The sequence below is a fragment of the Scaptodrosophila lebanonensis genome, unplaced genomic scaffold (assembly GCF_003285725.1).
Source record: "Scaptodrosophila lebanonensis strain 11010-0011.00,11010-0021.00 unplaced genomic scaffold, SlebRS2 tig00000024-arrow-pilon, whole genome shotgun sequence".
Classification (NCBI taxonomy): Eukaryota; Metazoa; Arthropoda; class Insecta; order Diptera; family Drosophilidae; genus Scaptodrosophila; species Scaptodrosophila lebanonensis.
The window spans coordinates 18,218,552-18,236,966 of NW_022060538.1; the positions used below are offsets into that span (position 1 = coordinate 18,218,552).

Genomic DNA, 18,415 nt, shown 5'->3' on the forward strand with positions numbered 1-18,415 from the left:
TGTCTTCTTGGCTGGTTGGCGGGTTGGCTGGTTGGCTGCTTAGTGTTTTGGTGTTGCGCGCTTTAAATATAACAAAAAAGCTTTTAATTCTTATTACCACATAAAGTGGCATTATGTGGTTGTCCCACAATGCTCTCTGTGTGTGTGGGTTTGTGTTGGCGGGTAACCGTTAAGGGCCAAACGCTTAATGCGTGCGCAATAAAAAGCGCAAAATCTGCACGCCAGCAGCAGCGCGTTATGAAAAATTCTTAATAAGCCCTTAGCAAAGCAAGTCCTTTTGGCTTGGGTGTTGGAACTGAGCTGCCAAGCTGCCATGGTATCGGGGTACCAGACCCAGACCCAGACTGTCGAGCAGCAGCAGGAGCAGCAGCCGCCGCCGCCTTCGGCCTTCTGTCGTTCAAAGTTTAAAGCATGCTGGCAACTGTTAATTGAAAAAGTTTTCCATTTTACTTGCGCCAACGCCTCGCCAATACGTCGCCCTTGCCCCTGCCCCCGCCCCTGCCCCCCTCACTCACCGCATACTGCACATGTGCGCACCTTTTGAGTGACAAGCAACACACAAAGATAACTTGGAGGGGGGGAGTAGCGCGGGCGCTTGCAACGTGTGCAACAATTAAAAATTAAACGACAATGCACAAAAGTTTCGAACGTAATTTGCAAGACAAGATTTTCGCTAGCAAAATCTTGCTTAAGAGCCCTTCTCATCCCTTCCCAGCCTTCTTCGAGCCTTTTAATGATGCAGATTTCACTTTCGCACATACTGAATAGTTATCGTACTATGTGTGGGCATATTTTGCCAGCACTTGCCATACATTTTAATGACCAACAAGCGCTGCACTCAAATTATATAGCCCAGCACACATGGGAAAATTTTTCTTCTCTATGTTCTATACTAACGAGCTCGTAGCGCAAATGCAGGCCTGTTTAAAGGTTAAGGCAAGCCGCAGCCACATAAGGACAATCTCAGGAAGGACACGTTGAAAGGGCTGTGTTGAGCGCTTGGGTTTCCAACGAGCAAAGTCTGAGCGCCTATCTAAGAGTAACTCAAGTTGTGTAACAAATTCAAAAACTTTAATTCATTTTTCAAGCACTTACCGACGTCTTGTCTAAACAGGCACATATTATCCATGCACAATGGGCCTGAAATGTAATCAGAGGGAGTAATATTTTCAAGCGAGACCATACGTCTTAAATTAGAAGTGGTAAACGTAATTTGTTTCAACTTGATCATTTCCTTTAGGGAAAGTCTATTTAAATTATATTAGCGTTACAAAAATGATGTACGATTAAGTGGAAATGCAAAAATTATTCCTATACTAATGGAAGTTATTATGTTAGAATTGTTCTTTTCAATAGCTACCAAAGCTTCTTCACTCAAAGCTTGCTACTGATTTTTTGAAATATTTGTAGAAAAAACAGAACTGAAAGTATATTTAATTTACTAATTTAATTTAATTTTAAATATCTTCCATCTATCTGCCTTGAGCCGCAGAACAGAAAGCCTTTAATAATTTAATTTAATAGTCATCTATGTATATATATGAATCAACAATTACCTACAAATATTAATTAAAAACTATGAAAAATCACTTGTTTAAGAATAGTCTTTTTTATATACACATATGATTTCGGTTTGTTAGTTAATACTTTAATATGATTTCTCTCTTTATATACGGGTATATAAGTATTTTCAAAGAAGACATCACTTTCAAATGAAGAAAGGTTCATTTTGCCACTGATTTGTAAAATATTAAAAAAAAAGAACTGAAGATATTCCTGGAGGGAAGAAATAGATTAAAGTATATTTCATTTATTAATTTGAATATATTTAAATATCTTCAAGCTTGTATAATAATTTTATTTTGAAGTCGTCTATGTCAATTACCTACAAATATTAATTAAAAACTATGAAAAATCACATACAAGTATATTTAAGAATAGTCTTCTTTAAATATGTATATGATTTGGTTTTGTTAATTAATACTTGAATATGATTTCTCTCTTTATTTACGGGTATTTAAGCAGGTATTTAAGTTTAAGCGCATTTTGCCCTTTGAACCCATTACCTGGCGTAGTGACTCAGATGCCACAATTTATGGGACCGCCCATTCACATGCACACACAAGTGTCTGTAATTTTAGTTCATTGCAGTGAGTTTCAGGCGCTTGTGTGTTTGACTGAGTGAGTGAGTGTGTGTGTGTGTGTTTGTGTGTATGCGTGTTAGTGTGCGTCTTTAGATAAATGCAGGCAATACCAACAAGTGCGTATGTTCAGGTGCATACACCTGCAGCTACTTGTTCGCATCATCATCATCGTCATCGTCATGCTCTGCATGCTCATTGCCAACTAAATGCCAGCTACTTGGCAGTTGCAATTAGCAACGTGCTTTTTAGCCCCACATTGTCAAGTGTGCCCAAACTAATTATGACATTTTTGTGCACCACTCTTTGCAGCAATTCATCGGGCTCCAAGGAGGCCTCCACGCAGGCGACCGGCAGCCAAAGTGGCGGCGTTGCCGGTGGCATGCCCAGCGGTGGGGCAGCAGATGCGGTTGCAAGTCCAACCCTATCCACACGTAAGCCTACGCCACACGATCGCTATGCGGATCTGCAGAAGGTAATGATCAGCGGTGATTATACGCATGTGATCGTTGATAGTTCGCCCGATTTGACGCAAGACAATCCCACTATGGCCGCCATGCTGCACAAAACACTGAGGTAAGTAGCTAGCTATTTAAATGAAAACCTTATAAATTTAAGGTCAACAGAATATTCTACTGAATTGTGGAAGTAAATTCACAATTTAAGAAACTTCAAAAACATTAAATAAGCTTTTTGTGAAATTTATTTATTTTTTTGTTTTGGCGGTTTTTGGCCAATTAACTTTGAGTTACCCTGTTCCAGTTGGGAATAGTTGGTTAGGAATAGCTGCCGCGTGGCCTCCGGTACCCCTTCTTTGTAAACACTGGGAATGTAGTATCTTTTAAAGATTACTGTTGATAGGCGATAATCCGTAGGGATCTGAAATGCAGACGTCATGAGACTGATAATACGTGCGTAACCTCCGGTCCAACATACTTATATTTAATGCCAAAAAGTAAAGCTGTAACTTTATTTTGGAGGCATTCTTCTTTCAACGATTTTTATGTCTTGCAACGATACATGGCGCATTTGAACTCGCTCTAAATTTGTAGATCATTTACAACATGTCTCAACACGGCTGATTCTTCTATATTACTAATACTCGCCAAGTTCTTCATTTGCAATAGATACTCATGAAATGACTCTGATTTTCTTTTTTTACGCTCAGACAACAACAATTGCTAAATATCGGCTTTTTTGCGGCTGCACTCGAACTCATCAATTAGTTTTAGTTTTCTTTTAAGTCCTCAAAGTCCCTCACACCTTCCGACTCTAGAAACAATTTAGCCGTACCGCACATTGAACATATTTTTGTTTTTCGGACAATTCGTTACGTTCAAAAATCTCGAACCATTTTCGCACTGGGATCGAATAGAAGTCAAAATCATTCACAATTTTCTCAAATGTGATAATAAGGCTTGTCTGCGTACGTTTAACTTTTTATCGAACATTTTTGAAATATCAAAATATAGAAAAAATAATTCCATTTTTTTTTAAATATTTCCAAATTGAAAAACTAAAATTATTTGTCACTTACTGTGTGGCGAACATTTTTGAAACTGACATTTCATGGCAACTTACAGGGTACGTGTTTCTTCAATTCTTCCTAGCAATTTTTTAATTTCACGTTCGATTTCGGGACTTTTTGTTTCTTGCAGTGTACGGCAAACAGTTGTAGTTAAGTAGTTTAGCCAAATTGTTAATAGTCCTATAGCCAGTTATCATTACTGACGACTGACGACGACGATGGCAGTTTGTAATACAAATAAAAAAAGAAAAAGAAAATTCAATTTCCCTTGAGCGGAAGGGAAATGCTTAGTGTTTTACCTTTGTCGCGTTTCACTTACATTTGCCAGGCACGCGCATAGAGTTGTAATTGTGTACGGGCCGTGTGGTGCCCGTGTCTGCTCTGCTGCCCTGCTGCCCCGCTGCAAGGATTGTGCCGCCTTGCTTGTCGTCCTTGCGCTATGCGTTGATGCCGTTTGTTGCGGTGTGCGGCGGTAGCAGTTACGGTACTTTTTGGCTTCGACGAAATTGAAATGATTTTTATTGAAATTTACGCTCCATTTACGTGACACATTTACGTTTTAGACATTTGCGCTAACGTTTACGTTTACGTCTTTCCTGCTCTCAGCCGCTCCTCCCACTCCCTCTGTCCCTCTGTGAACCCCAATCTCATAGAGGCGTTTAGCTCACTGCTGCTGTAAGTGTTGCCGTTTGCTTGATTGTTGTTATTTTTGTTGTTGTTGTTGTTGTTACGTTGACGATGTTGTCGTTGGCAACAATTGCGACTTCGTCTCCATCTCTGCCTGTGTTCTTGATGCTGTTCGCTGATAAGAGTTGATGAGAGTTGAGCGCTTGTTTGTTTGTGACTGAATGTGTGCTTATGTTTGTGTGTGTGTGTGTGCATTGTTTCAAGTGTGCGGCGGCAACATTGCGTATGCGTAATTTCATATGAGCGCAATCAAATAAAATTGCAATAAAGAAATCAATGCGGATTTGCTCACCCACATCCATGACAACAGCTTTGCCTCAGTTCGACTCCATTTTCATTTAATGCTGCAATGAAATTTATTTCGTCGACTTTTCATTTGATTTCCTTGCGCAGTAATCAGCTTAGTTTTTTTATTTTTTATTTTTGCTCCTCTACTTGTCTGCTGCTAGATCTTCTTTGCTTTTACGTTTTACTTTTACGACACATAGTCAGGCACACGCATACATACATACACACACACACACAGACACACACACTTAAATTTGTTGAGCGGGTTGCGTTCTGCTGCAAATCGCTTGGCAGTTCTATCAAAATTGAAAACGTAGCGTATGAGTAATTTCATTTGCTTGACTAGTTTGCGCACATTGACTAACTGAAATTGCAAAAGGGAAAACAGGACCAAAAAATAAATGAAGAGCAAAGAGGATATCCATGCGCAACAAATTGGAGTGGCTCTTGGTTTGAGGGAAAAAACTTTTCAAAGTGCTGGTTGTTGTAGGCGACAACACTAAACGGATGGCATAGCGAAGTGGGCGGTCGCATTAGCATAAAACGCTTGATTTTCTAATTTATAGCGCGCATCACCGAAAAAGCGAGCTAACATTTTTTTGCGCTGCACGTAACGCAAATGCAAATTTCATTAACAAGCGAAATTGCTTGCAGTAAATGTGAAAAAAGACGAAACCAAGCGGCTACATTCTTTGCTTGAATACCCTTTCAAACGGTTTGTCGTTAAAATCTTTTCAAATTGTGGTCGTCCTCATCAAGATCCGAAAGTTTTTAAGAGCTAAAGTTTTCATGAAAGCCTTTCATGTTATACAAATGAAAGTTAAGCCTAGTGTTTAGGTTCTTTCAAAATGGAGCGTATTACGCATTCGAACAGAATGTTATTAGTTTTTATTATTATTTCATGTTGTCAATAAATAGCCCTCAGCCAAATATCTTACGCTTCATGGCATTAAATGGCTGCACTTAAATTAATATTTATAATTAAATTAATGTATGAAATTGTTGCCTTTTCGCCGAGTTAATTGCATAAATAGTGTAAATTTGCATTTTGATAATAATAATGGCACACAATAGTGGCAGCTGGTCTCACATAATATTTGGTGTTGTTGTTATGAGAACAGCCAAATGATAATTGGCCCCAGGATATTTTTTATTAAAAAAAAATCTATTTACTAAGAAAAGTAGTTGGTGTTCCTATTAAACTCTTTATTTTAATTAAAATAAGATATAAAAACGAAACAAAGACTTTTACAAATAACGCTTTTTGTGTATGTTTTGCTTTAGTTCCTGGCTATTTTCTGAAATGCAATCCCCTAATTGACTTTGAATATAATTATCCGATTACTGCTGAGCATTGCATTTTAGAAGTTATGATAGATATCGTTAGCTTGATTGTTTTATTTATTTTAAAATCTTTTCCTGAGTTCCAATGCTATCTTGTTATACGTGCTACCACGAGCTCATTCTTTGTTGTTTCAATAGGGCTTTCCATTTAATCGTAATACAAAAATAGTTATTATAATATTAGTGTTATTATATTATTAATGTACCGTAGCTATTGTTCTCCATAGTTAGTGACTCATCATAAGCTTATCCCTTAATTTTTATAAAAGGGGTGGTTTAGATTCCTTTATTATTTACAGTGTCTTGGGAGTTTTAATTCAGATATTTTTTTTTAAATTTTTTGGTAAGAAAAAGACCACTGACGAAGCTTTAGAGGCAGGATGAATATGCTGCAACAATTACTGATTAATTACTGTGACAAAGATCAGTTTCATAAAAGAATGCGTTTGCAACCATTCCACATCATCTGCATAAATAGGAGAATAGCTTTTAGTTAGAGATCAGCCTTTAAATAAAACGATTTCAGAGAGCAATAATTTCCCGTCTTTTTTTTTTCTCTATATTTGGCATAAGAATTGAATCCCTATATTCAGATTTAGTTTCTTAACCATACAGGTTGACAAATATAATACAAAATAGACCTACCTCAACCACTTTCGTGCGAGAATTTATAAGCGGGGGTTCACTTGTTGTTATCTAACTGTCTTGGCGAACCCTAATCGTTTTAGCCTGCGCAAAAGTCTGGCAGGCTACGCTTCCTTGTTTCTACAGGAATCATGTAAACTGCTTTAATATTATTCATATGAGTCCTCAGGATCTATGCAGTAATTGTAGCTTTCTTTGTTACAATTTTTGGCATTTTTTTAGTTCAACTAAATATTAATACAACAACAACAAAAAATTATTTTTATACAAGTTTCGTATTTTAGGAATGTCTTTTCAACATTTGTTACATAATTCCAAGGCGGTGGCAAAATCATAATGCCTCATGCCGTCATGCTCGGGGTGCTAACTGAAATTGGATCACGGCTTAGCTGCCGTCAGAGATATCTCATTAAAATTCTGTCGTTTCGCTGGCATTGTTAGCGGCCGCAGACGCGTGCTCGCCCCTCAACCAACCATCACTGACATGCTAACCACTCAGCAGTTTTTGGTGCCGCAAAGTATGCAACAGAATGCAGGTGAATATTTTGTTTGTGCTGTGGGGGTGTGAGTGGGGGTGTGTGAGTGGTGGGGGGGGGGGGCGGCTAGAATGGAGCGGCACGCAGCCAACTAAAAAATGCAAATGCGCCTAAAATTACAGCATGAAATATTATGGAGAATTCGAGGTGGATGCTGAGGCAGAGAAAGCAGCGAAAGCAACTAAAGCAGCTTGTCTAACATTTTCACTTAGCCAAAATATAATTACTGGAAACTTGCGCTTGTTATGTCGTAGCATTTTCGAGGTTGGGGACGCACTGATTCAGCATAAGCCGCATGCTGTATGGCTGTCACTCAGGCTGCATCGCGCGTGTGTGTGTGTGTGTGTGAAAGTCTGTTTGTGTGTTTAATTAGTATGACAAATTTTTAATTAGCCTGGTAGTGCGACAACGCTGGCAAGTTGGGCAAAAATCTTATTTGGCGAATTACACAAAACACTCAACTGAACTCAACTCGAACCGAACTCGCGCAACTGTAAACTTTAGCAGCTGCTGTCACCGAGCACCGGGACTAGAACGGCACGCGCAGGACGGCGCACAGCGCGCGGGCAAGGATGCGGCGTAATTGAAGACCATGCTCAATGTCGGCGAGTGTGTAAAAATGCGCGCGCGCTGACATTTTGGCACGAAGTGCTAGCTGCGGCTTTACTGCTGGCCCGGTTGCAGCTGCTGCCGCTGTGTGTTGCTCCTCCTTTGCTTTTCGTCCTGCCTTCACGTTCGCATTCACTGTCATTGGTTTTAATGCGCGCGTTGAAGTTTTATCCTTGTGGCTCAGCAAACGCTACAATATAAGTTTAATTTCACTTTTTCTCTGCCTTTGCCACTCACTTCAGAGTATCCCATCCCAGTTTTTGACTCGGTTGTCCTGCATTCTTGCTGGCTGGCTAGCTGCCTCTCAGGCTCTAACCGCAAATTTCACACGCACAAAGTTTCGCCTTTGCTTTCGCCTGTCCTTTAGCCTGGGCCTTCGTCGGCGCCTCTAAGCAAAGGACGTGGCACAGCTGCAAAGCAAAAGGAGGAAACTGCGACGGCCAAGTTTACTGACATTTTCTTATGGTGAAACAATTGCCGGTCGCAGCGGCATGCGGGCCACAGGACATGTCGACTGACAGCTGTTATTATACCTACTTCAAGGAGCAGCACCAGCAACAGTGATAAAAATAGAATTAACAACAACAACAGCAACCACTACATCAGCTTTCTACATCGGCAAGGCTAATCCTTGCGTTGCGTTTGTTTAAAGCTGCGCGTTCGGCAGTGGAAACAAACGGCTACAATGTGATGAGGAACTGACACGCATTATCCGTATTTGGTCGATAAATGCTGTTGAATAACGCAAACCAGTGAAGCAATTGTATAAACTAAAATAAATACATCGAGTTTTTGAAATAAAGCCCCCATACAATTTTAGAGATTCCATTGAATTTCATCCAATTGTAATTATCAGAATTCTAAATAAGCCCTAAACTAAATTGAAATATAACTTTGAGACATGAATAAAGCCAAGTCTTTGCTTCGATTCATAATCATGGGTTAATCACGTCACACCTGAGATGAAGGATAAGTCTAAACAATGCAATGAAAGAGGAGAATCGAATCCAAAAGAGGCGTCATTTTTTTTGGGGATTCACTTGGGTTCATTTAATTGATTTTCATCGAAATGAAAAACTGCTTGCAACACGTTTGAATCATCAGATCAGGAAAATCAGTTAAAGTTCGAATTGCTTCCGGGTTCTATTCGCCAGACTATCATCTGCTGACTATTTGCTTTCTCAAAACTCGAAAATATGGCTCGGAAAGGAGACAATTTGCCACCAATAAAGAGGTGGAGTCTGGGGATGAAAGATACCCCAATAATCCTAGAGAAATAATGACAAATTTTTAAAGTTCTTGTATATTACGAATAACACAATTTTATATATTCATCAAAGTTTTATCATGTTTGTTCATAAAGTCGATTATATATGATGATTTTTTGGGTACTTTTAATAAACCTATTTTTGTTTAATTTCTCGACTGATTGACTGCATGTATTTTCCACTTAATAGAAAGCGTATAGTACGGGGAAAGCTTTGCAGACACCATGTGCTTAGAATGCAGAATGAAAATCGTTTGAGATCCTGCCGGAAAATTTGCTTTAGTTTTATTTTCTTAATAATTTCTCCCAAATAACATACAACTTTGATTGATCATTAAATTGCGAGCTTTTATTTAGTCAAAGCATTGGCCTTACACAATAACACTTTATTGCTGAAAAGTAAATAAGCCTCAATATTTTCCATTCAAATTCCATATAATCATATATTTTATTTAAATACCCCTTTTTTTCGTAATTAGCTTTTCGAAGAAGTGTACACAGCACTGACATACATAGAAGTGGTTTTGGGAGAATGCACTCTACTTATTTTGAAATTAATTAATTTTATCAGCTATTTAGGCAATTGCACGAACTGCATTCGGCTTAAAAAATTATCTCTTAAGCTGAAAATCCAATTTGCTGCCGCTGTGCGTCCGCTGGCTTACGCGGATAGTCAACACAAGCGTTTCCCAACTTCCGGCGCTCGAATAACACAACTGTTGTCTCTCAAACCGTGCACAATTAAGTCGATTAGAGCGCATTATTCAAAAAATGGTTTTTATTTTCTGAAGCACTCGCGCGCTCACAAATGAATTTAATTTCCGCTTAACATAACTCAAAGCAAACTTCCAGAGCGATATGACCATGACGCGGTTATTCTTGTTGCCTTCGCCACGCCATCCACATCCCACTTACAGCCCACCCACAGTCCAGCCACAGCCCAACGCTTGCCTGCAGGTGTACTTTCAACCGCACCTGCGAACATGCAACCAATTACATGAAAATCTCTTTTTCAATTATTTTTTAGTCATCGCTCTAGAGATGTCAACGCTTTGCATAACAAACTTTGCTCGCGTGGAAGCTGGTGGAGGCTTGGTGGTGATATGCGGATGCTGTCATTGAGGCTGTCAGTTTCTATCTCTGCTCCCATACGCGAGTGTGTGGGTGTGCACACGTAATTGCGGGTCTGTGCTTGACGCTGGCACGTGCGCGTTCCTTGTGCGCGTTGCGCTAATTCCTGAGCTGCCTCCGCTTCAAATGTTGCAAAATAATGTCTTTTTTTTCGGATGGGGATGTGCCATTTGGTTAAATTGAATGAATACTGATTTCGAACTAATCTAGTTCAGCTCATAGAGAAACAAACAACCATTTTATTTCGAAGTTTTCAGTCTAATTCGATAGAAAATGTCGTTTCGAGATTTTTTTTCGCGAAATTAGACTTTTCGTACTAAAATTTATCAATGACAATATTCGTATCCATGCCACAGATGTGCATTGAGCTATAAGTCCACCAATTAGCTTGTAGCCATAGCCAAAGCGCGATAAAATGTAGTTTCGTTTCAATTTAGTCGATTTATATTACGCTTGTCTACGGTGAAGTGGGACTGCGACCTTAATAAGAAGTAAATTGAGTTGAATTTCTCCAATTGCGCCTAACGAGCAGAACGTTAAATTCGTGTCAGTTCTACACTTGAATATTCCTTATCCACTCATTTCTTCGCCTCAAAAATGTATATATTATAGCGAGACAAAAACCCATAAAGATTCATCTGACCACGATATCTTAATATATTGCAAAGTAATTGTTAAAACGTTTTTTTTTCATCCATATCTCCAGAGATAAATCATATATAGTAATTAATCGTCAAGTTTATTTAACAAATTTAATGATTCTTCACGATGGACAGTTTTTAATAAAAACTCTCTGATAATACAAACTAAAAATAAAACAAATCCAAACAAACTTTCGGGACTGGACTACAATTGTAATCGCTAATAATTTATCATAGAATTGACCAAATTGGGAAAAATTTGAAAGTAAAGAATTAAAAATAAATGACGTGTGGCTTATGTTGCTGTGCGATCGATTTTGACGTTATTCTGTTCGGTGTTGCTTGGGGAAATTGAGAATCTAAGTCTCTAAAATGGCGCTAATCTAGATCGATTTCTCTCGCCTTTTGCTTATTAATATTATATATTGTTATGCTACTTTAGAGGGTCGGAGATGCTTCTTTTCCCTGTTACATACTTTTCACAACCCTAATATTCCCTTTTTTAATTGTGTTATCTTCTCCACCGATCACTCCTATCACACGTTCAACAAATAATGATGTATAACAACTTGTTCAGACCAATTTTGGTTAATCGTTGCAATGGTTTAAATCAACTCATCATACTGTTTTCAAAAGGTCGAACAGAATGACATATGGACGGGTCCACATCGATTCGTCTCGATTCGCTGATCGTATTTGTAGTTTTATTCTGTGGTCTATTCTGCCATTTACATTTGGCATTTGGACTTTCGAGTATAACTGAGTCTGAGTAACTTATAAAATAGCGTACCACATCCACAATAATTCAAAAGTCAATTTACATATTGACTAATGAAACATAACCTGCACTTGTGAAAGTAATACTAATAATTATTTCGCCGATTCTTAGGCTTAACGCATTTATTAGTATAGAGCAAAACCTGTTAGTGAATTGCAAACAATTGTATTAATACTATTAATACCAGAAGCTTTATTGTTCTTATTGGCAATAAACACGCTATTAATAAGTGGTCTACCATGCTATGCAATTAGTATAAATTGAGAGAATTATTCTCGTCAAATAATTAACACTTGCTTCATTTTATTAATTTCATATGTTTTTTGTCTGGTTGTTGGTCGAATTGAAATATTTAAGCGCAATATAAATTGCAATTGGAAATAAATTTAAATATAATAAGTTCGCAATTTTCCGCAAAGCATTGATTTCTCTAGTCTTGCGATTTTAGAATCGATTTTGGAAACTAATTTTATTTAAATTTCTAACGAAAATGTAGGTAATGAATACATTCTTCTAAATACAGGAGATACAGATACCAAAACGATTGACTGATGGGGGCTTTGTTGCATCTGATTTACGTAACTGAATTGCAAAGTTTTTTTTCTTAAAATCCTGTTTGTAAACTAGCAACGCTGGCATAGAGGAGCAGCACGCTTAGCAATAGTTGGCGCAACAGCCTGGAAACTATGTGCAAAACATTTTATCAAGGCGTCAGCAGACCGCAGGCATACAAGTACTAACCACCCACTAACCAGAGAATGCACCACTTGGCCAGTGGCGAGCGCCTGGCACTCAGTCAATGTCTAAAATTGGCCACTTCATCAATTACAGGAGCGTCAGGACCACTGCATGTCAGCAGGTCGGGCAAGGAGCGGAGGGCCTGTGGCAAATTTGACAAATGAAACATACGCAGAATTTTGACTCGGCCATGACGACAGTGGTGTTGAATGAAGCATGAAGGCATGTTGAGTGCGTGGTGTGGCTTGCAGCTGCTTTATTGTAAAGTGTCGACCGCACTTAGTTGAAGAGTGCCGGCTATACTTATAGTGGCGGCGACGGCGCCGGCGGCGAACCCTTGTCAATTTCTTAGTGCGGTAAGACCGCCTTTTGCGGTCAATTCCATGACAATTGTAGCTGGCGTTGCCGTCGCTTCTAATTGTGAACAAAGTGCGCTTTAATAATTTAAAACGCCATCACGTAGTGGCATGCAAGCTGCCAATTTATCAGGGCTGCACAATGGCGTCCACGTATTTCTGTTCTACCGATATCTAGACTGACATTTTTCTAACACGCTCATTACATGCAGTCTGGCAGGCAGTGGGGCCAGGAAGTTGTCGCCATTTCCATAAAAAGTTAAAATATTGAAAGTCATTTTGTGCCGGCAACCCAAAGGGGTTTTGTGCTTACTTGCGCGCTCTTAGACATTTGTTTCCTTCCTGGCAGCTGCTGCCTGGCTGCCTGACAGCCTGCCTGTTCCTAGAACAAAAGGTTAAGGGCTGTTTGCTTGCCCACTCCCACTGTCCTGACTGGCAAACTGACAAAAGCATAAAAGCTCTTCGAATGCTGCTGGACTGGGTGGGCGGTCTTGCTGGCAGGGTTGAAGTATCAGCAGACGTCAACAAGCAAATTATGAAAAGGAGTGGAAGGCATTGAGTTGAGTCAGCCAGCCAGACAACCAGAAAGCTAGCCAGTGAGTCAGCTAGCCAAGCAGTCAGTAGAGTAGTAAGCTCAGTCAAGCACATTGTGACTTTTTGCAATGATTCGGGGATTGCAAGAAACAGATTTCCCCTAGAATGTCAATGGATTTAAATCATTGATTCGTTATGAATAAATACAATAACGAAACATCAGACTTTCTAGAAGATTTTTACTCACGAAGCATGGTTTCAATTGGCAACTCCTACTTTAAATAAATAAGAATAAATAATTCGAATTTTTATTAAACCAACATTCTGTAATGTTCCCCAAATTGGATGACTTTGTTGGGAATTCGTGATAGATGCACCTTAAGAAATAATCAAACCATTTCAAATCGGTAGATCTTATAGTACAGCAGTCTAAAAATACAACGAAATAAGATTGAAATGCCATGTAATTACATCCTTTGAAAGGAATTAAACTAATTTCAAATATTTTGTGCTATATTATATTACAACAGCCACTTGTTCAGTCTATTGAAGAAATGGTTCTAATAATGCCGCTTTAAAGCACTAAAATGTCACACTGTAGAAGTTGGTGGTAGTACTCGTAATGACAATGCCAACGACAATGGCAACAACAACGACGACAGGAGCGGATATGGCAATGTAGCTACGCGAGCTCAGTCAGAGCCGGAGGACCAACGGACGTGCGTCCACACGGACCGTTGCACGGAAGTACTACATTATCGTGATAAACATGACGCACAATGCGCACAGACGACATTGGTCACGGCTTGGCACCGTCGGGTTGGGTTCTCGTTTTCAACTCTTTCACGCTTGATCCTTTTTCATGTATTCGATGCACTTAGAGAGTGGTGTCTGTATATACTTGTATTGTCAGACCGTGGCTGTTGATGATGGTGCGTGTCTGCTTAAAAAGAAGGAATGTTCCCCTTCAATTTGCCATACTTCCAGTTAGAATGCTTTGCTTCTCTTAATATCATAAAGGGATGTGGCATAATGCTAGGTAGACATGGTTTTTTTCTTCAGAAATTGTAATTCGTTTCATTGCAAGGATGAAAAATTTTGCATATTATTTACTCACATTCTGTTGAGCACAAAGCACAGTTCATATTTCGTTTACTTTACACAACAATTTCTTTTGAACACTAAGTCGGACAGGCAGTACAAGTATTTGCTTTGTAAGACTACACACATTTATACGAGTATCAGAGTAACTTTCTCGAGACTAATCAGAAAGTGCAGTGCATGGCTGAGAACTCTTTCGTATTCAATCAAACTTTTTAGACATGCTGGAATCTAAGCAATTACGTTTAAGCATGTGAGTTTGCTTACATCATAAATCATTTGAAACTTGCAGCATATTATAAATGGGTCTCTTATAGAATTTGTATGAATTAAGATTAATTAAGACAACCTGTTTTTGCTGCGACGATTCTAAATTGCTGATGGAAAAATAATGGGTAATATTTAAGTATTTTGCTTAAAAACCTATTGCCTTGGTTCTGTGTCAAAAATCATGAATTTCATTTCAACGTTTTCAATTTTCGCTGGCATAGAAAAGAGAAATGTGTCTTTTAAGTTGCTAAACAAACGGAATATAGTCCATGCTCTATTGACGCCAATCCTGCGAAGGGCCATAAAAATCATACATATGTGAGCACATACATATGAATTAAAACTAACAACCAATAAATGAACAGCATAGGCACCTTTCAATGCCAATTAAGCAGCTTTCAAATGAATATGAACGATTTTCAAATATGAGATAAATGATAGTCAAGGTTTACTAAAAATACGATATGCAGACGTTGACATGCGTGCACATGATGTTTAGAATTTCAATTCCAAAATAATAAAATTTTATCAGAACCACATGCTTTGTCTGCAAAAAGCAGCAGCCTAGAAGTATGCAACAATTTTTTGCCCCCAGCCGCAAAACACACTCGCATAAGCCTTCAAACCGGCTTTCACAAGAAGGCGTTTGTCGACATTTGTAGCATATTAAACGTTGATTTTCAATCGGTTTTGTGCTAAACCAGCCAACTCAGCATAAGTGAAACCCTTGTCAAAAGAATAGGTGCGGGACGATAGCTGTGAAGGAGGGAGAGAGAAGGAGGGGAAGGTAGAACGACTTAAACAAACTACATGATTCCAATTTCAGCATCAAAAGTCGTGCGGGTAAAAACCAAAACTGCTACAGAAATAAAGCGAAAATGCACATGGACTGGAGCAAGACATAAGCCGACAAATGAACACTCACATATATATATATATATATATATATACACACACATACAATGGCACACACGTGTGGCGTATAACGTGTTCTACTTAGGAAACGAAAAATTCAGCCTTTGCTCACAGTTTCTCTTCAGAAATACTAGTAGCAGGAAATCTGTGCAACATTCAAAGACAAAACTGGCAACTGCCTAGCAACAGTTTTTTGTCGCGTAAACGTAAAGTGCAAGCCAAAGATTACAGCGTTCCAAGATGCGTGTGCCTATTGATGATGAACGGTAAAATTGACGGTGCACGATCTTGGCAGCGGATGGGCGGGCACAATTTGCAAACCAAATTGCCGAAGGGGAAGACAGCAATGGCCACAAAGATATATCCGGCATGTCGCCGGCTGCTTTGACAAATCAATGCGACAATCATTATGGCAATTCGGGGTGTGTACTCAAAAAGAAACGCGTTCATAAGTATGCAGGCACTGAGTAGTTGAAGTGCATTTTTCCCCCTTTTTGTTTTTGGAAAATGTCTTTGTTACTGTCTAGTGGTGCTGCTCTTTGGCATACATATGTATAGTTGGCGGGGAAAAAATCTAAATGCTTAAAATAAAATATCTGGAATAGTAGTTTTATTTTATTTATTTAAAACAAATATTTTCTACAAAGAAAAACTATAATGAGTTTAAGATTTTTAAGTCATTTTGTGAATTTATTTTAGAGCTTTTTCAAACTAATTAACCGACAATATATTTATTTCTCTGAAATGAACGCATTATCTGCAGGATCTATACATACATACTTGTATATATTTGCAAAGTAAAAAAAAATTTGAAACAATTTAAAATTTGTAAATACTCTGTGTGGGTATCTTTCTTTAAATTAGAGCACAATGCCTAAAAATACAACAATGAAATGTTTGAAACAATAAGCACACAAGTCTTGGCAAACTTTTCTAAGCTACATTAATTGAAATTTTTTGACAAACAGAAAAGTGCGCATAAGGGTTTCAGGAACGAAGCAATTTAGTTCAAGCCTATTAAAGGCTGCTCATTCAATTTAACTGTTAACTCCAACGAGCACTTAATCTGACAATTCCCTTTACTAATTCTGTCACTTTGTTGGTTACATTTAACTGTCAGTTGTGATGGAAGCTCCAAATAGGACAGTTTTCGGACGTACTTCTGTTTTTTTTTTTTGGGCTGATGGATATCATGAAGGACAGATTTGGCCGGAAATGGCTAAGGACGCAGTACTGTCATCGCTTGATTGTCTTCGACAAACGCCGCTTTGATTGGTCTTTATGTTTGACACTGACAGCTGGCTGTCATGCCTTACATTCTTTGCGCCTTCTTTGCCACATTTGCTTTACTCCTTTCCCGCTTGTTTCCCTTTTTGCAGAGCCAATGCGAGCAATTTGGAGCGCTTCCAACTGCGCATCACAAAAAAGGAACTCTATGGAGAGCATGACACTCTGGTGGATGCGGTTATACGTGACATGATCAAGCTGCCAATACAACATGTGGGTAAGTATCGAACTTTGGCCATGATTAGGCATAAATGCATTTGAATCATTCACGTTCTCTACAGGAATTACCCACATTTTCTTTTTGCTGGCAGCATTTGAATTTGTTGAAAACTTTCTTGGATGTCTGTTTGAGTCAATTATGAAGCGTGTAAAAACGGAAGTAAAGTTGCTGCCAGCTACCAAACTTGGCAAACACAATTGAGTCAGCACCTTGCAGCCTTGCAGGCTTTGCCTTAAAGCGCAAACTATTTTCATTTGAAAGTTTTTCGCATTTATTATACTCGTAATTTATTAATAGTAAACTTTTTTGCTTGCTGAGCGCGAGTGCTGTGCGAGAAATTAATATAAGCAAGTCAAAGTGTAAAACTCAGCAACTTCACCAACAATTGCAACAACAACAAGAACAACAAATTAATTACAACAACAATGATATTGTTTACATAGCTGTTTGAGAATAATTGCAAGCTGGGCATAAATTGCATATGAAAAGTGCGTTGTCGCAACATATATCACGTATACGCCGCGTTGGCCTTGTAGTTGGCTTTATTGGTCTTTGGTTTGACACAAAAAGCGCACTAAACTAGTAACTTTTATGTGAGTTACACAACTAACGAGCACAGAATTTATTCCACTTCCCTCTCCTGGGTGCATTCTTGTCCAAACTTCTAGTCATAATTCAAAGTAATGCGCAAGTGCAAATGCGAATATGAGAATATGCGAATATGCCTTGGCAGTTTATTGTTTTGTGCCATTGTTTTCTCTGCCAGCATTCTAATATTATTTATGCGCTTACAAATGGTCAGACTCAAGCCCAGTCTTGGGCTCCAGCTTAGAATGTTTGGCCATTTGCATTTGTTGTTGTTTTTGCTGCGGTTTGCTTCTTGTTTTCTGTTCACAAAACTTTGCCTGTAATTTCATTTATGGTCAGCATGAGAACTGCAGCAAAAATATGCTTTTGATATGTCTATTATTGTAATGGCAAATGTTCAGTCGACTGTACACACACGCACACACATACACACACACACTGACATATACAGACACCAATACACAGCATATACGAAGATATTTATATGCTTTTTACCAGCAGCCAGTGTGGCGTAGAATATTTTTTTGCTCTTACGCAATTTTAATTGCAATTTAGTCAAGTGTAATTAGTTCATGGGTTTTTGGTTTATAGCAATTTTAATGATTGGCAGAATGGATGCATCTTCATGCCAAATTTCCCAAGCCTTTTTGTCCAGCCAAGTGTGTAGCATTTTGATGCTGCTGTGGTTCATTGTATTCCAGAGATTCTGCATTAATTAAAGCAGTGTCCACACGCACATACATATATCTATTCACATTTGCATTTTATATATATACGTATGTACTTTATACACATCTTATTCACCAAACGT

General features: G+C 38.6%; 1 protein-coding gene across 2 annotated transcripts in view; it reads left to right on the forward strand.

The window, feature by feature from the left end:
• LOC115620667 (extracellular serine/threonine protein CG31145) overlaps window positions 1-18,415 on the forward strand; it is a 131,895-nt gene that overhangs the window by 94,839 nt on the left and 18,641 nt on the right. For both annotated transcript variants that reach the window (XM_030514022.1, XM_030514021.1), the window contains 2 exons: window positions 2,454-2,717; window positions 16,889-17,013. In XM_030514022.1, coding sequence (XP_030369882.1) covers window positions 2,454-2,717; window positions 16,889-17,013 — 389 coding nt within the window. The remainder of the gene's footprint in view (window positions 1-2,453; window positions 2,718-16,888; window positions 17,014-18,415) is intronic.